Genomic DNA, 23,646 nt, shown 5'->3' with positions numbered 1-23,646 from the left:
GAGGACATTCAGTTTTGCTGGGTAGTTGATTCTTGGTTTGTCTTCTGGAATATTATATTCCAAGCCCTATGAGTCTTTAATGTAGTTGCTGCTAAGTCCTGTGTGATCCCTAACTGCAGCTCCACAATATTTGAATTGTGTCCTTCTGGCTGCTTGTAATATTTTCTCTTTGACTTGGGAGTTCTGGAACTTGGCTATAATATTCCTGGGGGTTGGTTTTTTTGGATCTCTTTGTGGGGGAGATTGGTGGATTCTCTCAATTTCCATTTTGCCCTCTGCTTCTAGGATATCTGGGCAATTTTCCTGTAGTAATTCTTTGAAAATGATGTCAAGGCTCTTTTCCTGATCATGACTTTCAGGTATTCCAATAATTTTTTTTAGGTTTTTGCAAGGCAAATGGGGTTAAGTGACTTGCCCAAGGCCACACAGCTAGGTAATTATTAAGTGTCTGAGACCGGATTTGAATCCAGGTACTCCTGACTCCAAGGCCGGTGCTTTATCCACTATGCCACCTAGCCGCCCTATTCCAATAATTTTTAAATTATCTTTCCTGAATCTGTTTTCCAGATCAGTTGTTTTTCCAATGAGATGTTTCACATTTTCTTCTAATTTTCATTCCTTTGGTTTTGAAGTATTGTGTCTTGACCTCTCATAAAGTCAGCAGCTTCCGTTCTACACCTGAAGGATTTGTTTTCCTCAGAGAGCTTATCTCTTTTTCCAGCTGGACAGTTCTGATTTTTAAAGCATTCTTTTCCTCAATAACTTTTATAACTGCTTTATCCATTTGTCCTTTGCTGGTTTTTAGCATGTTATTTTCTTCAGCATTCTTTTGGATCTCTTTGACTAAGCTGCTGACTTCTTTTTCATATTTTTCCTGCATTTCTCTCATTTCTTTCCCCAATTTTTCTTCTAACTCCCTCACTTGATTTTCAAAATCTTTTTTGAGCTCTGTCATAGTCTTGAGCCCAATTTCTGTTTTTCTTGGAGTCTTTAGATGCAGGAGCTTGTACTTCCTCATCTTCAGACTGAATATTTTGATCCTTCTTGGGATTATAGGCAAAGTATTTCTCAATGGTGTTCCTCTTTTTTTTCTGTTTACTCATTTCTCCAGCCTGTGCCTGGTCTTGGGGTACTTCCTGAGCTTTTGAGTATTATTGGGGCATCTCCCCCGCAAAAGGATCTCAGTGTGTGAAGTTCTGTCTTCCCTTCTGGTCTGTAAATGACCATGAGCGCACTGCTCTGCCACAGGGCTGAGGTGTGTGTGTGTGTGTGGGGGGGGGGGGGGGGGATCCAGCTGATAGACTGCTATCAGGATCTGAATTTGGTCAGATCCCCAGAGTCCTGTTCCAGGGACAGAGGACAGACCTTAGAAGTCTCTGGATTATTATTTTTTAATTTGTTCATTCTTAAGCCCCATTTCTTGACTTCAGATTTTGTCTTAGAGTCAGGTTATGTTCAATTCTGGAAGAAATGTCTAGAAATACTTGGTTCTATTTTCTACTTTCTTGGTTTCTCCTGCTGTTTTCTCAGGTATTGAGTATTGTATTATTCAAAGATCCCAGGAATAACTCAACTTCAAGGTGTCAGTGTTCTCAAAGCAATCTAATCTTGATAAAATTCTAAATGCTTCCCTTTGATAAATATATTATGAGCTTTGGCTATAATAACGAATCAAACTGCATGTTAACCTCCAGAGTTTTCCCTAATAAGGAACAAACTCTATTAGGCCAACTTGTGTTGGTTTCCAGAGTTAGCTCTTAAGGAAGAACAACAGAGATTTGATTAACAAATATGTTTAATAGTTCTAATAAGTTCTGAAGCTAGAAAAATGCACATACATAGGGGTCTGGCTTTTGGAACTGGGCCCCTAGAAATGAGGTCTTAGGATACATTTTTATAGTGAGACAAAGGACCATAGGGTATTAGCAGCAGCCAATGAAGTCACAGTTATAAATCCCTTCCCTGATTTTCGGGGTATCTGTCTCATGTCCCATAGTCACCCACGGGGAGACAAGAATACTTCTATCTCAATTCGGATTGTCTGTTCCTTAGATGCCACAGATTTTTCCAATAAACATGATTCTCCTCTCCAGAATGTCTGTGCCATCCTGTCACAATAGGGGATTTATAGTTGCTAATCAAAATAATTCAATGGAGGGGTGGCTAGGTGGTGTAGTGGATAAAGCACCAGCCCTAAAATCAGGAGTACCTGGGTTCAAATCCGGTCTCAGACACTTAATAATTACCTAGCTGTGTGGCCTTGGGAAAGCCACTTAACCCCATTTCCCTTGCAAAAAAACCTAAAAAAAATAATTCAATGGGCAGACTTCAGAAAAGTCTGAAAAGATTAGATGAACTGATGCTGAGTGAAATGAACCAAACCAAGAAAACACTGTATTCATTAATAGCAACAGTGTGTGATGATCAACTATGATAGATTTAGTTCTCCTCTGTAGTACAATGATCAAAGACAATTTTTTTTTTTTTTTAGTTTTTGCAAGGCAAACGGGGTTGTGGCTTGCCCAAGGTCACACAGCTAGGTAATTATTAAGTGTCTGAGACCGGATTTGAACTCAGGTACTCCTGACTCCAGGGCCGGCACTCTATCCACTGCACCACCTAGCTGCCCCAAAGACAATTCTAAAGAACTTATTATGGAAAATACCATCCATATCCAGAAAAAGAACTATGGAGTCTGAGTGCAGACCAAAGTATATTATTTTCCCACTTTTAAAATTAGTTTTTTGCTTTATATTTTTCTCTCTCATAGTTTTTCCTTTTGTTTTGATTCTTCTTTCATAATATGACTAATATGAAAATATGTTTAACATAGTTATACATGTATAATTATTGTCAAAGGGAGGAGAGAGGGAAAGAGAAAAGGAGAAAAATGTGAAACTCAGAATCTTACCAAAATATGAATGTTGAAAACTATCTACTTGTAGCAGAAAAATAAATAAATTAATTTATAATTTAAAAGAAAGAAAGAAAGATAATTCAGGCGACCCTCTTGTTTTCCAAGGAGGAAGTTGACATCTTTTATATTAGATTTGAGAGAGAGAAGCGGACTTTGACATGTCATAGTCTAAACTCTGAAAAAAAAAATCTGTCCTGTGTTTTGACATTATTCTGATCTAGATTTAGAGACACAGAGCTGCTGATCACTATGGTTCTTGCTTATTGTACCAGTACCCCACCTATGACCCATGACCACTCCTTACCCAACATCACTACCCATATGCACAGCCCCTTTCCCCTATTATCTGTTCCCTTGGTCTGTGATTCCATTCTGGGATTTGTTCTACAGAGACGTCAATTAGTATAACATCCTTCTCCCTGAATAAAACTGGGCTACTCTGTATTCTTTATCTGGGATTTTCTCTCTTACTCTGGTGTAACTGTATCCAGGTCCTGTGATGGCATATTATCTATGATATAGCTTCTTGTTAGCCCCATCTCCAGTGTTCACAAACCTCTATGTTTTCCTGCTTATGCTGACCTTTCAGCTTCACATATTGACTAGTATTCATAATCTTCATTATTCAAGCCTATCCATCAAGTAAGTAAATGTGTTTTTCTTGAAATTTGAGTAAATTTTCATATTCCTTGAAATTATTATTTTTTGCAAATCAAAGGGTTCTGCATTTTTTATTTAGTCATGTTTTAAAAACCTATGAAAGCTTTTCATTTAGTTTTAAGAATGTTAGAAAATTTTCAAGTTTTTAAAGTACATAGGAATGACACATTATAATATTTCAACAATAAATGCTTAGTTTCTAAATATTTTGCTAATTACAATGGTGACATTTTATCATTAGCTAAAATCTGAAGTCCTAAGGTACAATATACTCATAGGTTAGAGTTCACAAAAATACATAAATTCATTCAACCTGTAGTAAAAAACTAAAATATGTTCTAATATATAAGAATTCCAACGTTTCCCTCAGGGTCCTTCATGAATTACAAAGAACCTGTTGACAAAGAAGACAAAGTAGGCATGTCAATATCAATCCATATTTAAAATATTAATATAGCTTAATTTGTTCTTTTTACATAAATAATAAATAGAATCTATTTCATGCTAGTGGATCATCTTGTGGATCCTAATTTGTAGATTGCTACTTTTAGTAGAGAGAGTTACCCTTAGAATCAGGAAAATATGGGTTCAAATTATAACTCTGGCTCATATTGATAGTGTGATCTTGGGAAAGTCACCTGACTTCTCTGCTTCAATAACTCTCTTAGACCAATTTGTGGAACAATTACTGATCTACATTAGTAGAGGGAGTTTCCTCATCAGGAGTTCCCTATATTGATATAATCATATTCTTCCTCCCCCCAAAAAACTCCAAATTAATCTATTAATTCACTAGAAACTAAAACAACCCTCTCTTTCCCTCAACTTCTGTCAGCATTATCTCCCAAATTTCTATGTCTATAATCATGAGAATCTTTAATAATTACTTTTTCCTTTTTTTCATATCCTCATTCGCCAAACTGTCATTTCTACTATCAAAGAATTCTTTTTTTTTTCTTTTTTTGGTTTTTGCAAGGCTATGGGATTAAATGACTTGCCCATGGTCAACACAGCTAGATAATTATTAAGTGTCTGAGGTCACATTTGAACTCAGGTCCTCCTTATTCCAGGTCCAGTTCTCTATCCACTAAACCACCTAGCTGCCCCCATCAAAGTATTCTCAAAATTTACTTTGCTTGTATCCCTTCCTTGACTGTCCATATACTCCACTTATTTGAAATAGCAAGTTCTTTCCTCTTCTACTTCATTTCTTCCTTTTCTCCCTCTCTTTTCTTTACTCTCTTAAAACCACTGAACAGAACAAAATCACACCCTGGCCCTTTGTTTATTTTATTTAATTTCCTCTGTGCCCCTTGAAGATGTTAGAATTCTAAAGAGACATAGCTCTAATCCTACTTTTTTAGAAGGGACATGACTCTAATTCTACTTCATCATATTTATCTTTCTAGGTTTCTTTTAACTTCTGTGTTTGCATTTCAAAATTTCTTTTCTGGTCTTGTCTTTTTGCCAGGAGTATTTGAAAGTTCTCTATTCTATTATTCACTTCTCTACCTGCAGAATTATAATCAATTTTGCAGGGCAAGTTATTGTTCAGTATGATCTTTTCAAAATTACCTCTCCTTCAGAGAATTAGAGCAGTTTTGTAAGGATCCTGTGATTCATTATACCATTACTCTATCTGGCTGCTTGCACTATTTCCTTGACTTTGAAACCATAGATTTTGTCTACATTATTCCTAGGGCTTTCATTTCAGATTTCTTTCAGATAGTGATAGATTCTTTCTGTTTTCATTTTGCTCCCAGTATAAAATCTGGGAAGTCTTCTTTTATAGTTTTTTGAAATATAGAATTCACATTTTTTTATTTGGTCATAAAATTTCCTCAGAGCAAAATTGAGTGAAACATTTTTATCAACAAAAAGGAAAGAACAGGTTGATGAATTCAGCATTTAACCAAATATAACTAAATAACCGGGAAAAAACCAATAATTTTTTAAAAAATGCACCAGAACATCAAAAAAGAGAAATTCTGAAAATCAAGGTTAATGAAATTGAAAACAAACCAAAAAACATTGACCTGATAAAACTAGAAGCCATTTAAACACACATATAAAACACAAATAAATTTAAAACACACACAAAAATGTAAATTTTAATATAAATACAAAAATAAGTTATTTTTAAAAAGAAGAAGAAAATCAAATTGTCCATACCAAAAGTTACAAGCCTCCTTTTGCTGTCTGTTACCTAGGTGTTGAGATGTTCCTGTTTCCTGCTATGAATCCCAGTGCTCCAAGGAGTCTATAAGTGGCGCCCTGCCTCCCTTTGCAGTAATCTAATAGATTGGGTTCTGTCTCTATTTCTGTTCTGCTAGACCAGGATCTGACAGATTGGAATTTGGCTTCTGGTCTCTGATAACTAAATCTCCTAATGGTTTATAGCACTTCCAGTCTCCTTTGCTATCTAGCTTTAGGCTCATTTGTGGGAACATGTTCCCTGGCGTGGCTCCTTTACCTCTTTCTATTTCTTATAAATTGGTTCTTAAGTTAAAAAGAGACCAGAAAAAAAATTCTGAACAATGGATTCACTGCTAGAATATGTATATATCATATAACATTTAAAAGTTACTGCTTTGAAGGACAATACTTATTTGTGTGTATAATTCTGATGCTATTTTTTAAAAAAATCAGTATCTTTACTGATAATAGGACTGTCACTTCAATAAGGAATTAAACTTTCTCAGAGTTCTAAGAATCCTTATAATAAAATGGAAAGAAGTGAATTTAGACTAATATAAGAAAAAATTTAAAACTGTTCCAAAGGGCTGCTTTGATAAATGGTAGATTCCCCCTCATTGGAGTTCTTAAAGGACAGTTAATAGAACGCTGTGTGAGACAGGGGAAGTCATTAATCTTTATTTACCTCAGTTTCCTCAATTGTAAAATGGAGATAATTTTTTTTCCATATCACAGGGTTGTTATGAGGATCAAATGAGATAAGATTTGTTTTTTTTCAAAAAGGCACCAGACTTATAGAAGGCACTCTATAAACGCTTATTGTTCCTTTCCCTTTCTCTCCAAGCAAGTATGACCACTTATCAGGTATATTGGCTGTGCAAAGACACATGAGGTAATATCATTTATGGGAAAAAACAATTATCCTCTGTAATAGGAGGTCCATTTTTATGGAATAATAAGCCTTGAAAGGCACCCTAGAGTCAAGTTTTAAAGACATTTAGATACCAAACATAGAAGTTTGCACTTATTCTTGTAGGCAAAAAGGATCCCCTGTAGCAAAATAGTGGACTAGTTTTCCCTATACCAAAAATAGTAACATTGATCTTTTTAAAAGTACTTTGTAAAAAAAAATAATAAAAATACTTTGACAGAGAAACAGCCTGGAGATGCTGGAGTTTTGTTTAAATTCCTTTAAAGGGGCGGCTAGGTGGTGCAGTGGATAAAGCACTGGCCCTGGAGTCAGGAGTACCTGGGTTCAAATCCGGTCTCAGACACTTAATAATTACCTAGCTGTGTGGCCTTGGGCAAGCCATTTCACCCCATTTGCCTTGCAAAAACCAAAAAAAAAAAATGTATAAATTCCTTTAAAGTTAAACCTGGATCAACTCTGTCTTTTTATTCTTCAGTAAAAGCACTTAGTAAGTGCTTCATAAATGTTATTGCAGTTATTTGTTGGATAATTATGTTGAAAATTCTATGCAAAATATAAACTGCTTTTAGATATAGGCAATCCTTATTTTCAAAGGACTCAGTCACTTCTTAATATGTTTTTTCTGTTCTGAGAAGTTTTGGTTTAAATGTCTCAATTTGAACTAAAAGTAGATAGGAATAAGAAGTCCTTATTCTGGACCTATGATTTTCTTGGTATAGGGAACACCCAAGTAAGGATGATTTTACAAATGCAAGTCTGGAGCAGCTAGATGGAGCAGTGGATAGAGCACCGGCCCTAGAGTCAGGAGGACCTGAGTTCAAATTTGACCTCAGACACTTAATAATTACTAGCTGTGTGACCTTGGGCAAGTCACTTAACCCTGACTGCCTCAAATCCAGAGACATCTCCAGTTTTCCTGATTCATATCTGGTCACTGGACCCAGTGACTCTGGAGGAGAAAATGAGGCTAGTGACTTAGGACAGCACCTCATCACTCAAATCCAGTTCACATGCTTGTCTTCTCCCTGATGTCATGATCTTCTTTGAGAACAAAGGGCAAACATCATCATCATCATCATCATCATCATCATCATCATCATCATCATCATCATCATCATCGTCATCATCATCATCATTATGAGAATGACCTAAAGGCCTGACAGGTTAATAAGTCATTCCCCCAGGATCCTCCAGTCAGTGTGTGTGTGTGTGTGTGTGTGTGTATGTATGTATGTATGTATGTATGTATGTTAGAGGCTGGTCATCCTGGTTTAGAGACCAGATCTTTATCCAACAGGCTTTTCAATCATCAAAAAGATCACTCAACACATATTTATTAAATGTTAGGTATATGCCAGTTAATATGCTAGACACTAAGGATACAAACAAAGTGTGAATTAGATAATTCCTGCTAGAAAAGAGCTAGGAATGATGCTAGAATGATTAAAAATAATCTGACTTTTCATTTTTCTTAAGCTATTTCCACTCAGATGCTCTGTTGTTAGGTTAAATATTGTTTCTGTTTTGGCAGTGTGGTGGTGTGGAGTGTCAGCAAACAAGATGCAATCTGTGGCAGTCCTGCAGCAGGCCTTAATGTTGGGAATGCCACAACTATTATTTATTCAAACTGCCGAGATGAGATGTTTGTTACTGCTGGAAAGTAAGTTTTGTCAGTATTTTCTGAATTGAAAATAATTTTTGTTTTCTCATGCAGATAGGAAGTTAGCATCCAAAAAAGGGCAGTTCTTCAATCAGATACATTTGACAAGATAATTTTAAAAAATTATATAATTTCAAAGTGCTTTCAGCTAAAAGCATTGGTTTGTATCTCTGTGAATGAATATACATTTTCCTAGTGCAAGATCATTTTTTTTCTGGAAAGAAAGCATTAAAAAGTCCATTATATTTTTAATGGAGTGTATTACTATTTTAAAATCTCTTTTGAGAGAGATAACTGCCATTTGTTGTATACAATTCATCACTGGTGATATATAGTTCTCCACTTATGTCTACCTTGTGTTCCTTCATTACTCTTTGTATCACCTACAATTCTGATTCTTCCTCAATTGCAAAATTACATAATTTATAGTCATATTGCATCTCCAAAAGAATACTCGTATTACCATTCTTCATTCAGTTCATTTTTTTCCTTGTGGATAGACCAAACTCTTTTCAATGATTCAGTTACTCTTCTTAGATTTCATTTGGAAGTCTCTGCAGTATTCCATGATTTGACACAGTCAGAACAATGCCATGTGCAAACAGGAGCATATTGGAAACCTTACCGTCTATATATAATCCTTCAATTCAGAATCTTTTGAATGTTTGCAAGAAATCTTCCATGATGGTATCAAACATGTTGGAAGAACATAATTTTCACCCTTTTGCACCTTATTTGGTATGAGCAATCAGAGGATTATCAAAAAAATTTATATCTGTTGTACATCTTTTAGGGGTATCTTTTATGATTTTAAAATATTCATAGGAGTTACCTTTTGGGAGAACTTTTAAGATAGTATTTTGGTTTATTGTACATACTGCTTTTTTGTTTTTTGTTTCTTGCAAGGCAATGGGGTTAAGTGAAGTTCTCACAGCCAAGTAAGTATTAAGTGTCTGAGACTGGATTTGAACTCAGGTCTTCCTGACTCCATGGCTGGTGCTCTATTCGCTGTGTTACCTAGCTTCCCCATTCACACTGTTTTAAAAAAAAGTTGATGTTTTCTGTTGCATATATCACCATGGTATCCCATATATCCCTTACCCTCTCCCCAAAAGCCATGCCATATGACTATTTTTTTAATAGTCAACACATAAGCAACCTCATAGAATGAGTACTTCCATGTGTGTGTGTGCATATACACATATGTGTATATAGGTGTATGTACTTTACATGTATGTATTTGTGTATGTATGTTTATATCTATATCTTGGACAGACCTTTCAAATAGATAATGAAATAAGAGAATAAGAGTGGGTTGAATTCCATTTGAGAAATTGTATAGGGTTCTTAATGGTCCCAAATTTTTTCCTAGAACAAAACCCTACCTTTTTTAAAGTCACTTCTTTACCTGGCAAGTCTGTATGGCTATAAGTCATGGAATACCACAGCTGAAAAATTCAGGTCACACAAAGTACAGTATAGATGTCTCATAGACATGAACATATTGCAACACATCACCAATGAAGAATTGTATAGCAGAAACGACATTAAATGATCTCAATGAAGATACACGTGACTGAGAAAAGAAATGTACCTCTTAATAGCAAGAGTGTGGGGTAGGCAGATCTCATACTCCATTTTATTCACACAATATCAAGATATCCAGAGGAAGACCTTCTAGCACATTAAGTGGACTAGGATTTATGTGAAGACATAAGCCAGAGGACAACTGGATCATGATTTGTATCCTTGGAGAGATTAGATTAATGAGATTAATGAGATCCTGAATCCATGAAACTATTAAGAATATGTATGCATTCTTGGGGCCTAATATAACAATATGAGGAAGAAACTTACCTTTCCTAATTACATTTGACTAAAAATAATTTCATTTAAATTAATTTGAAAGGGGCATTCATAAATGCCTTAGTATAGGTACATTGAATTCTCTAGTAGGGTTGTTGATTGAACGAGAATTAGAAAAGCACATGATAGACCCTGCTTTAACTTTCCCACTCTCCACCTAGCCCCTATCCATCTTATCTGGCTCATCTTTTGGGACATGTTTTTTATATTTGTCACTAATGGACTGTGTTTAAGTCCCAACAGCTCTGAGTTTGATTACGAATTTCTTGTTTTTGGCTTCAGTGGAACAATCCGGGTATGGGAACTAGATTTCCCAAACAGGAAAATCTGGCCAACTGAATGTCAAACAAGGCAGATGAAAAGAAAAGTTCTAAGTATTGCAGTAAGTATAATGATATTTCAGTTGTTAATTCCAGTTGGAAAAAAATTCTTAATAAAGTTAGTCTGAAAGCAGAGGGATGAAAGGAAGTGATGGATTCCTCTGCATTGAGTCTTTTGCAGCAAGAGTCTAGGTGGAAGCTATGGCATGGTCTTAAATTCAAGATTCTTGAAAGTGATTTCTTGCCCAACCAAGTAATACTTCCGGATATACTGGGATATATTTCTGGCACTTTATTTCCTGGGTGCAAGCTATAACATATAACTCAGATCTTACCTATGCATGTGATTGACATTTGTCTGGAAAACATCCTGCCCAGGTTCATCTGTCTGAGAGAGAATGAGGTATATCATCAAGAAAGGTATCCAAATCTAAAAGCAAATTCCTGGGCTGTCTTATATAATCAATCATTCAAGTAGTTCATCTTCCTTTGAAATCTCGGTCACTTTTGTCCCTTTCTTGCCATCCCCACTGCTCATCAACTCATGCCTGTAATACTGTAGTAGCTTCCCTCATTAATGTCCCTACCTTTAATATCAAACATACATGAGCTTAATCTTCAGAAATTTCATTACTATCCCATTCAAATACTTGTTGGCAAAGACTGGTCACTAAGATTGACTGCCTTCAGACTTGATTTTTACATGATTAGAGCAATTGGGTTTCAGTATTTTTGTTTTATAAAGGAAAAAATGTTGAATGTTGAAAAATTTTCATAACATGTAACTGGAAAAATAAAATACCAATCTAAAAGAAAGAAAAAAAAATTGCATGGTGAAAGGATCTGACTGAATTTGTTCTCCCTAGCAATTTTTAGCCTATTACCCTCAATGTGTTTTTCTTCCTAAGTAAAATTCTACCTTGATAACTTTTCTTGAAATGAAAATCCTTGAAGTTTCTGCCAGCAAAGCACAAGTGCCAACAGAACCCTGGAATGCTTATCTATTATTTGAGTCTAGCCAAGTGGTTTATCAGGGAAGGTGGCTATCAGCTACTTGCATTTTTTGTCATGTGACTCATGGAAGAATATTGCTATTATACATAATCCATAGTGCAGCTTTCAAAATGTTCTGTTCCACACTCTCATTAATTAAATTCAATTAAATATTTGTTAAGTACCCACTCTACTTAATACAGAAAAGATACAAAGAATAAATAAGACAAAATTCCTTGCCTCTCATATATTTTTATGAGGATATGACATAATAATAGTTTTTCAAGGGAAACACTACAGACTACATTTGAAAGTATTTTGGATTGGGAATCCTTGCTTAATTGATGAAAGTCTTTGCAGACTACATCTCTAGAAGGCTGGATGTGAGCCCATAGTATGACAATGCCAACTGACATATAATTTAACATTCTTCTCTCATGACCAATCTAAAAAGTGGATAAGAAATTTTAAATAAAGGATTGAGGGTGGGTGTACAGAATTCATAATAACTGGTATGGGCTCAGCCCAGAGTATGTGGAGAAAGAGAAGAAATAGTGACTGCATCAACATACAAACAGAAGAGACATGAAATTAAATCCAAAGACATTTATTGAAATAGAAGTAGAAATTAACAATAAAATGAATGAGGCAGCAAGAATTCTTGATGCCTTTAATTAGTTGCTGCTGCCACTTGATGCTCCAAGGGACACTGCATTAAATCTCCATTCAATTTCCCTGTATCCTCAACATGGGGGGGGGGGGACACAGTTAAGTTCATGGCAGAATATTAAAGGGTCATGACCCACAAGCAGTCTCAATTTCATCATTTTCCTCTCAATATCTTATGCAGGATTGAGCAAATATTACCTATACCATGTCAGCCTGGCTCTTGCAGTCTATATCCTTGACTTTAGCATGATTTAAATTTAGGAACCTTTTTTTCTTTCTCCTCTCCATGCTGAATCTGTCCCCACTGACTAATGCAAATTTCTTTTTTTGCAAGGCAATGGGGTTAAGTGGCTTGCCCAAGGCCACACAGCTAGGTAATTATTAAGTGTCTGAGGCCAGATTTGAACTCAGGTACTCCTGACTCCAGGGCTAGTGTTCTGTCTGTGGTGCCACCTAGCCGCCCCTAATGCAAATTTCTATTCTCTTTTTTTCTTCCCTCTTCATGAAATGATTGTTCCAGGAAACCTTGTCTCCTTTCTGTTCTCAGAACACTCCAAGTTACTCCTTTCTCATCTCTGTTCATGTTATTTTCTCATTTGGAATGCCCTTCTCCCTCTCTTTGACCTGATCAAACTCTGTCCATTTTTTTAAAGTCCAGCTGAAATTCCATCTGCTCTGAGAGACTTCAGGTCCAATTATCTTCCCTTTTTTGAACTTCTATGACTTTTTAATTAGATACTTTTGGGGTCCTTAACATTAAGCTCTAGGGCTTTTTTATTAGCTTGGTTTTGTATGATTCCCAGTTTTGTGCTTTGCATAAAGCAGCTGCTTAATAAATGTTTGTAGCATGTCTCATATGTTTCATATGCATATGCATGCTCTTGGAGGACAGAGTTTTTTAATTCATGTTTGTATTTAGTAGTTACATGGATGGATGGATGTACATATTTATGAATGATTATTCCTTCCAGATATGCTATATTTGTAACATCCGGTCAGCAAACCCACCTCTTAAAACTTTCCCTTCATATTTTATACTTATTTTATATATAAATATATTTACCTCTTAGAGAATACCAACAATCAAAAAGCATCTCTCGGACTAAGGGCTTGTTTCCTTTCCTCTTCTATTTCTCAACCTCACTATTTTTTTTCTCCTCTGATTACAGTCATTGCCACCTATAAAAAATGAATATAGTTATTAAATTTTCACAGAAAAAACTGAACATCCACTTAGGGATGATGGAGCTGAAACTTGGAGATATAAAGCAGTGAATTAATATGTCCATAGTTGTAGTGTAATGTCTAGAATGACTGTGAATACTCATCTTTCCCAGAATGGTTTTCTGCTAAGCAAAGTCATGAACAAACCCTTATCTTCTACTGGTATACTTGCCAATGTCAAGAAAAAGTAAAACAGTTTCTTTAGGTAACCTAATGGGAAGTGATTGACAAACATGACACAGGATGATAGATCATGACGTTCATTAAGGGAAGGAATAGTTGTATCATTGAGATTTCATACCTATTGCATTAAATGTGAATCTGCATTACTTTACTGTGTTCCATGCTATTTTCTTGTTAGAGATACTTTCTCAGAATAATTAAGAAATTGAAAGAAAATGTGAATTCTATTTGAAATAAAAGTATTTCCTTGTGGAATCACTATTATCATCATAGCTAATATTTATATAGTGCCAAGCACTATAGAAATGTATAATATGCTAGGCACTGTGTTGAGCAATTTACAAGTTATCTTATTTGACTCTCATAACAATCCTAGGAGGTCAATATTATTATAATCTCCATTTTACAGTTGAAAAAACCGAACAGAGACTAAATGACTTGATCAGAATCATATAGCTAGTGTCTAAAGATATATTTGAACTCAAATCTTTCTGGCTTTTAGGTTCTGCACTCTTATCTACTATGCTACCTATTTTCCCCCAGTCATGGCAATCTATACACTACCCTGTTCTTCACTACTTTTTATTTCTCTTTTGAGTCTAGAAAGACATTTGTAATAATGTTGAGCTTCTGTGTGTCACTGCTGATTTTTCAGAAAGTTTAGCTATCATTAAGGACATACTCAAAGTTAGAATAACTGGATTTTATCATTGTCTATTCTATTTTCCTCAGATGGCAGATGATGATAGTTTTTTCTATATTGGCACAACAACTGGTGACATCCTTAAATTGAACCCCAGAACAAAACTATTAGCTGACATGGGTCCTACCAAAGAAAAGTTCAGTCTGGTGAGTAGAAGCTGTCCTCAACTCAACTCATTGATCATTTCAACAATGCAGCACTATGCTAATTTCTTAGGTTGCAGTGACAAGAACAAAACAGTCCTTTCAAGGAGCTTATATTCTACTGGAGGGAATTAGAAAAGGCATAGTAAATACAAAACTAATATAGACTATCATTATTGGGGGAATTGGGTGGGGAAGAACAAGTGAGTGAGGTCAGATATAAGATTAGGACTTGAGTTGATAATAAACTATGATCATTGGGGCACTTGAGAAAAAAAGATGTGGGAGTTTGGGAGTAAGCCAGTTTTTGTCACTGTAACTTAGAGAACAGGTGTAAGGTGTAATCAGCCTGGGAAGGTAGGCTAGAGCAAGATTGGACTTTAAAATGTCAGACTGTAGTTTTAGCCTAAAGTCAGTAGGGCACTATTGGAATTCTGCAGTGAAGTGATAGTGCAGTCAGACCAGTGCTTTAGAAAAATCATTTTGACAGCTGGGATGAGAATGAGTTAGAGGGGGAAGTACCCAGAGTTAGGGAGATCATTTAGGAAACTATGTGTATAGAAGTGATGAGGACCTGAACTAAGGTTGTGGCCAAGCAAGTAGAGAGGTGTGGAAGTAAAATAGAGAAGACTTGACAATTGATAGATTATGAAGATAGGAGTGAGTGAAAAAGAAAATCAAGGATAGATTTCTATGTTATAAATTTAGATAACTAGAAAAAAGATAAACCCCTCAGCAGAAAAAGGAAGTTAGGAAGAGGGGTGGATTTAGAGAGAAAAATAATTTGTGTTGTTTCAGAAACAGTGTTTGAGATATTTCTGGGACATCTAGATGGACTATCTAGCATAGAGAGGTGTGGTCCTCTTACTCTGGAGAGAAATAAGGCTGGATAAGTAGATTTGGGAGGCTATTAGAGATGATAGTGGAACCCTGGAAAGTTGATAAGATCACCAAGAGAAAGGAGAAGCAGTCAAGTAGACAATTAAGCATTTATTAAGAGTTTACTATGTCCTTGATAGTGCTAAATGTCCTTACCTTTAAGGATATCACATTCTTTTGGGAAAGTACAAACTAAGTACTTTGTACTATGTACAAACAAGTATAAATTGGAGATAATCTCAAAGTTTCCAGGATAGAAAACTGAGGTACACTAACACAAAGGAGAAGGACATGGATGGATTTCCAGTAGAGGAGACTCAAAAGGATCAGCCAGACAGGAGGCAAACCAGGGAAGATAGGAATTATGAAAACCTAATGAGACAAAAGTATTGAGGGAGAGGTGTTCAACATCCTGCAGTGTCAAATATTGAAGAGAATTTTTTTAATGAAGTTGGAGAAAAGAATATTGGACTTTAGCAAAGGAGAGATCATCTGAGGAGTTCCAAAGTAATAAAATTGGAAGTCAGATTACAAGAAGTTGAGAAGTCAGTGGGAAGAGAGATAACATGGTTAATGAGTACAAAAAGCTCTTCCTAACAGATTTGCTGTCCCTGATGAGGACATAAGTAAGAGATCATAATATTAATTCTGGGAAGGCTCTGAAAGGTCATTTAGTTCCAACCTTCTAATCTTTTAAGTTCATTTGTAAAAGTTGACTTTTCCTGGAAAATACACATTTTATTAAGTTTTGTCCTTGATGGCTTATGTTATTCATTTGTTAGGAAACCAAGATTCAACCAGAGACATTTGAAAATGCCTTTACTGGCAGTCCCAGAAAAAAGTTCTGAGGAATTTGGCTATGTGGTCACATCGACTATCTTCATGTCACATCCTGGTTGCTATGGAATCCTAGTTGTCCTACAGAGAGTACAGTTTTTGATCATGTCTCACTGGCAGACTTTTTTTGATTTTGGCATCAGGTGAAGTTATAAAAGTTATAAAAGGACACTGAGGGGAAAACAAGGTCTTGTATGTAGTAAGCTATGAACTAAACACTATTTCTTCAGACACACAAAATAGCAAAATTTTCATCTTTCATCTTGTGTGACTTCTAGAAGTTATGGCAATGAAAACACTTTGATAACATGTCTTTTTTGAGCTTTTACTACTCTCATTTTTTAGTCACAGTTTAATATTACTTAAGCTAGAAGATCTTCATTGATGTCTGGCTTTGATGGCTCATCATGACATGGAGATAATTCATAGTTTTTGTAGATGACAATATAGCACAAACTCTGGTAGGCTTTGCCAAAGTAGAGAGATATTAAATATGGTGCCAATGATTCCTCTTGTTGGAGGAGGAAGGACAAACATCAAAGTTTGGAGAGTTATTAACAAATTGGCTGTAGGATTATGATTATGAATTTCTAGTCATAATAATCTCTGATTTGCTTTGGTTGAGAGAGTACTTAAAACAATGGAGTTACAGAACTTTGAAGTATTAAAGCTTAGCAAGAGAGATGTGTCTACAGAGGATATTTTACCTCTTGTCTTGACCCACTGCATTTCCATTTAGGAGAAAGATTCCTTCCCTCTTTTTCTCCCTCCTCCCCAAGTACTGAAAAGGGCAATAGTATGCAATTTTACGGACTTAAGACAACAGAATCACCACAATATATTCAAATATAATTAACATGGAGACTTTTGTTGATTATAATGTACAAAATGAAGCTATCTTCATTATTTGGAGGACTAATAGAAAAATCATAAAATTCAAGTGATTTGAGCAAACTGTCTTCTTTTTTTAATTTTAGAAAGGTTTTATGTATTTTGAGTTTTACAATTTTTCCCCAATCTTGCTTCCCTCCCCCCACCCCCCACAGAAGACAGTTTGCTAATCTTTACATCATTCCCATAGTATGCATTGATCGAAGTTGAATGTGATGAGAAAGAAATCATATCCTTAAGAAAGAAACTTATAGTATGAGATATAGAAGAATTACATAATAAGACAACTTTTTTTAAATTAAAGGTAATAGGGCAGCTAGGTGGCACAGTGGATAGAGCACCAGCCCTAGAGTCAGGAGTACCTGAGTTCAAATCTGGCCTCAGGCACTTAATAATTACCTAGCTGTGTGGCCTTGGGCAAGTCACTTAACCCCATTGCCTTGCAAAAAAACCCTAAAAAAAACCCTCAAATAAATAAATAAACAAACAAACAAACTAATTAATTAATTAATTAAAGGTAATAGTCCTTAGTCTGTGTTCAAACTCCACAATTCTTTCTCAGAATACATATGGCATTCTCCATCACAGACACCCCAAAATTGTGCCTTATTGTTGCCAAACTGTCTTCTTTTAAACAAGTGCTTTTTCAGAGAGAAGTTGAAAAATATGAAATGTTTTATAGATTCCTTGGGATGTGAAATACAGGATTCTTAGAAATTAAGGTACATGTGATAATTGTGGTATCTGGAAAAATCAATGCTGCTTAAACTATTTAAAATTATATGGATTATATTATTTTTAAATACTTTTTCAAAAGATTATTTTGGTGCTTTACAAGGGAAAAGTCTTTAGAAAAGTATTCTTCCTAAAAAAATTGCAGAGAATTATTGGCAGACATACTCTGGAAATCATGAAGGAGGAATTCTAAATTCAATCCCTGTGGGATTCAAAAGAGGGTTGTGGGACATTAGGATTAATTGAATCAAGGAAGAGTATGAAAGTTAATATGAAAAAATAATAGAGGAAGACATCTATCTAGAGAAGGACCTAGGTTTAAAGATGGGTTTATAGGATGAGGTAACTAAAAGGAACAGAGGAACTAGAATAATGGGATAGACAAGAAATTGTGAAAAATTTTAATATAGCTTCCTTCATAGACACATGTAAAATGCATTTCAAAAAAATCTTCTTTAAATATAGTTGTGTTAGCAACACTGATATGGGGCCATATTTGGAGTTAGCCCCTCTTACAGCTGCCAAGTTTTAATATTAAAAAAGTAGTTTATTATGGGACACTTTAGTAGACTGAGTCCAACTCAACATAATGATTTTGCCCATGAGAGAGGTGTTTAATGAATATTTGCAAACATGAGTTTAAGGAAGCATGGTATAGTGCAAAGTATATTAGATTTGGAATCAGTGGTCTTGGGTTTGAATTATGGTTACATTACATTCAATAAAACAGAAGCTCCTTGAGAGTTTTATTTTGTTTTGTTTTGTCTTCTGTGGGGGAGGAACCTGGATCCATTATTTCATCAATGTAAGAAACTCATGACATAGAAAATTTTGCCATTGATACAAATCAGCAACTTGTTATAACTTGACCCATGACCTTTATCTCCAAATTCACAGATCTTTTCATTGCTTCTCCAGGTACCAAAGCATATATTATGATACATCTGTATACATAGCACATATCATAAATGTATATATGTATAAATATAGAAATGTACTTTTTTCCTCCATTTGATATAAATCTATGGTTTCATTGGTGTAGAGAATTCCTTGTGGGTAAATTCTATTCACCAAGGCCAACCTGCAAATCTTTTATAATTTTAAAGACATGAAAGATATAGAGCACCAAGAAGTGATTTTTCCAGGGTTACATGGCTAATAATGTGTAAGAAACCAGATCTGAACTCAGATTCTAATTCTAACTATTTTGCCATGCTGTTTCCACCTTGTACTTAACAGGTACTTAATAAATGTTAGTTAAATTGAATTATTTACTGCCTGTGTGACCTTGAGAAAATCATTTAACCTTTCTGAGTCTCATTTATAAAATGGACTTGATGGGGTGGCTAGGTGGTGCAGTGGATAGAGCACCAGCCCTGGAGTCAGGAATACCTGAATTCAAATCTGACCTCAGACACTTAATAATTACCTACCTTGCCTTGGGCAAGCCACTTAACCCCATTGCCTTGCAAAAAAAAAAAAAAAAATATATATATATATATATATATATATATATATATATATATATACATATCAGATGGAGACTTGGACTAAATGATATATAAGTTCCCTTCAGACTCAAATTCCTATTATAGTAAAATTTTCATAATGCATACATACAAAACTACTTTACTCCTAATTATTGAAGAATATAATATCTTAGCATTATTTCTAAAAATGAAGACACAAATATTCCTGCAAAGAATATGGAATTAATAATAACTATCAATCAGTAGCCACTATGTAGCAAGCATTTTACACTTTTTATATTATCTTATTTGATCCCCATAGCAACCCTGGAAGATTGGCATTATTATTATCTTCATTTTACAGTTGAGGAAACTGAGTTTAAATGACATTCAAAGTTATATAGCTTGTAAGTATCTGAGGTCATATTTAAACTTATAACCTCCTGACTCAAGACCCATCACTCTAACCATGCATCACTTAGATGTTGACCTGATTCCTACTAGGTCCTTGTTGGATACACCTTGACAGGATGCTCCCATTTCCTGAAAGAGACAATGGAAAGCTGTCGATTGTAGCTGTAATGTGTCAAGAAAGAGGATTGTACTTGCTTCATCTAATAAGACCATAAGAGAAAAGAGCCAAAGGGGAGAATAAAAATCTTGAGTATCTTTTTCTCCTAACTACTAATGTCCTAATGATGACCATTTTGGCTAGAGCCTTCTGAGAGTTTGGAGCCAAAATCAGTATCACTGGCATTCTAAAGTCTGAGCTACAAATGACATTTGGGAGATTGATGCCCTTTTTAAAGGAATAGATCAGTTTTAAAACAATTAAGTTTAAACCCATTAACAACAAAAAAGCTACTTCTTCAATTCATTTGTATGTGCTTGTTCCCTAAGAGGTTTTATAACAGCAGGAGCAGAAAAGCATGTGTGTCTATGGAGCAAAATGTGTAATTGCTAATGACATGGTTGTCAAGAAGAAGTATAGATAAATTTATAATAGCTGATTTCTTTCTATAACTGTTAAACAGAATTCTTTACAATTATTATGCCTATGAGTCAGCTAGGTGAAGCAACTGGGCCTAGTACCATGAAGACTTTATGAATTCTCATCATCCTCAGTCACATAATAGTGGTGTGACCTGAGCAAGTCACTTAACCCTATTTGCCTCAGTTCCTCATCTGTAAAATGAACTGAAGAAGGAAATGGTAAACCACTGCAGAATTTCTGCCAAGAAAAACTCAGCCTAGGGACACAGTCAGATGTGACTGAAACAACTGGATAACAACATTATGCCTATATTGATACCTAAAAAGGGGCAATTTATATTGTCCCTCAGTGCATTGTTTTTAATGATAAATTCATTAGGTTCACTTCTCACACCAGAGTCTAAAACCTCCTAAGGTAACTAGCCTGTTATAAAGCCTACATTTACCACATTAGAATACATGCTCTTTTAAAGCAAAGATCAGACTTTTTATTTTTTTTTTTTTGCTCTTTGCTTCCCCAGGAACCAGTACACTGTCTTCTACTTTTAGGAAGTTCATAAATGTTTCTTGAATTGAAGTGATTTGATCTAATTACCAAACCTTAAACAGGCTCTTGCTAATCTGAGGGACCATTTCTTCAAGGGAATAACTTGTACTAATTCTTTACAATGGAACTGTTCACACAGTGATGATGGTATTTTTATCTTAGGGAGTCACAACTATCAAGTGTCTGAAGATGGGAAGTTTGCTAGTAGGCTCTGGAGCAGGGGTACTGGCTCTTTGTAAAAGCCCAAGCTACAAACCAATCAAGTGAGTTTTGATGTCTATGTTCTGCTAAATTGGATTGGTAAGATATATTGGGCAGATAGACTGAAGGCTGCTCCTGAATAATATCAATCTGCTCTTTTAAACTTTTGTTTAGTAAAGCAAATTAATCAGTTATTGAATAAAAGATTACATTTTTCTTTTTCCCCCCCTTTCCCAAAAGATCTGTTTCCCCTTGAACTCAGGTGCATGGATCCCTCTATAGGAGCAGATGCCCCTGGGATTTGGTAGCATCTTAGGAGTTTGGCATTTTAGGACACAAGGTAGACCTCTTCTCAGAAAAGGGGTTCAGATGGACTTAGATTCAATGGTGGTGCAACTTGAACACCAGAGAGATTTGGAGGAAATACATAAAATTGATATTTAATCATGTTTAGGGTCTTCCCTAAAGGAATTAATGGGGTTCCTTTTAGAAAGGGTACTTAAATGGACTCTCTCTCTGTGTTTGTGTGTGTGTGTGTGTGTGTGTGTGTGTATATACATGATACAAATGTAGATATACATATATATACACCTATATAGATATCTGATATAGAACAGTTATTTTTTCCTCTACATTAAAAATTGCATATAACACAAAAGATTTAGAAGTATTAACATATTTAAAACACTTATTACCTATTATGTTCTAGGAGATAAAGACAAATTTTGTAGGTCTGCTCACCTGTTATAAAGTTATAAAGTACAGGTCTTCTATATAGTGAAACAAGGTTTTTTGTTCTTTCAGTCACTTTTAAAAGCTTTTGCAAAAATCACCTCCTGCTAGTTGACTAGCACATGACTTCTGAGCTTATGAGGTAGCTATTAGGGATGGTAATTTCATTCTACCTTTCAGAATTGTTGTGAGATCACCTGTGCTTGGATGGGTGGGGGAGCATAAGGCAGAAGAGGTAGCCAAGGATTTGAGGTCATTTCTGACTCATTCTAGCAAGGAAATGACAGCATGTAGTTGTCATAGCTTCCCTCTTTTCCCGTTTACCCCACTCCATCTCCAAGGGAGAGATATTGTTGACAAAGAGGCCACATTGAAAGGCGTTTCTTTCCTTATAGCCCAGGAAGTGGATGGCTGTTCCTAGCTTAGTTGCTAGGCTTCTTTGACCCAGACCAGTCAGGGGGTTACACAGATGAGATCGTCCAGGAGCTGCTCTCAGGGTCTTCTCAAGAAGCCAGAGTGTGTTGCTCATCAGAAGAGGCCTGGTCACATATTTGGCCTCAGCTTCTCCCTCTTACATCAACTTTGTATGTGTTCTGCATAAACCTTTGATATGTACTCATCTTCTTCCTGGGTTGAAGTGTAGGTACTTGGAGAGTATTTTCATTTTGTATTCCCAAGGCCAATGCTTGTTGATTGACTGATCGATGATACTGATGCTTATCTAACAATCTCAGAAGATTGTTCAAATGTAATGAGATAAGTTTAAATACTAAAATTCATTCATCTTGACTCTACAATTTGTGATTTCATTATAAGAATCAAAATAATTCATAAACCCTGAGATGAAATTTACCTTAGTATATAATTTCCCACTTATTGACAGTATAAAGTGAATGACAATAAAAGACTTTCTTATCAAACATACAAAAATCCAAAGTAGTTGGCAAGAAAACTGACTGGGAAAAATTCTTTATGTTCTCCATTAATATGCATGATTTATCATGGAGTAATTGGAAAGAACTTCTTAGTCAATCATGTTTAGAGAAACACAAGTCTGAAATTATTTCAGTGTGGTAGGTGTTGGGTGAAGGAGAACTTAACTCAGCCATGATAAAATAATAATAATAATAATGTTACTGCTAGTGATAATGATTGCCATAATTATATCACATTTAAAAGTTTATTCATCACTTTGCTTTCAGAAATCCTAAAGATATAAATATAAACAGTGAGGGAAAGGATGTAATGGTTCAAACAAGGTGATGCAAGAGTAAGTTAGCAGATACAAGGATTTTTATTCCAGTTTTCCTATCCCAAAATTTTTTTTGCGTAGCTAAAGTTAAGTAACATTAGCTTCCTTTTCTCCCTATAATGAACTTTAGTGACTTGAAGTAAACAATTGCAAACAAGCTATATCTGTGGCACCAATTTATCCTTTTGTATCACATAATTTAAATGAAGTTACAAATTCTTATTTGTGAGAGTCCTTTCATGATTCTCTAAAGGCATATCATTCCATTGTCCCATTTTTTTGTCCTTGTTAACAGGTTGACTGTTTTTGTCAGTACTATCAATCCAGTTTCATCACTTCTTACTCAAACTATTTATTTTTCTCTTACAGTTCATCTCCCTGCCTCTAGCCTATCCCTTAAAATTAATTTTTAAATTAATTGTACTTTAAAAAATTTTGATTTTAAATGCCAGAAATGAACATTTCCATATGCATAACAGAATAGAAAAAGAGAACTGTTTGTGAAACTATGGCTCTCCTTTTTATACTGCTTCCTTTTTAAAACAGCACACATTACATTCCACATGTTACTTTTGAAACTATCCTGTTTGTGTTTCATTCTGAACTTTCTTCTGTTTTTTTCCTGTACATTTAAGAAAGTATGTC

At 35.2% G+C, this 23,646-nt stretch overlaps 1 protein-coding gene across 1 annotated transcript in view; it reads left to right on the top strand.

Annotated features, from left to right (window-relative positions):
- The window catches only part of CFAP52 (cilia and flagella associated protein 52), a 73,151-nt gene that overhangs the window by 10,205 nt on the left and 39,300 nt on the right, over nt 1-23,646 (top strand). Inside the window, exons 4-7 of the mRNA XM_074225605.1 lie at nt 8,236-8,364; nt 10,513-10,612; nt 14,352-14,468; nt 20,979-21,079. Coding sequence (XP_074081706.1) covers nt 8,236-8,364; nt 10,513-10,612; nt 14,352-14,468; nt 20,979-21,079 — 447 coding nt within the window. The remainder of the gene's footprint in view (nt 1-8,235; nt 8,365-10,512; nt 10,613-14,351; nt 14,469-20,978; nt 21,080-23,646) is intronic.

Source organism: Macrotis lagotis, chromosome 2 (genome assembly GCF_037893015.1).
Source record: "Macrotis lagotis isolate mMagLag1 chromosome 2, bilby.v1.9.chrom.fasta, whole genome shotgun sequence".
Taxonomy (NCBI): Eukaryota; Metazoa; Chordata; class Mammalia; order Peramelemorphia; family Peramelidae; genus Macrotis; species Macrotis lagotis.
This window is presented reverse-complemented; position numbering and strand designations above follow the sequence as displayed.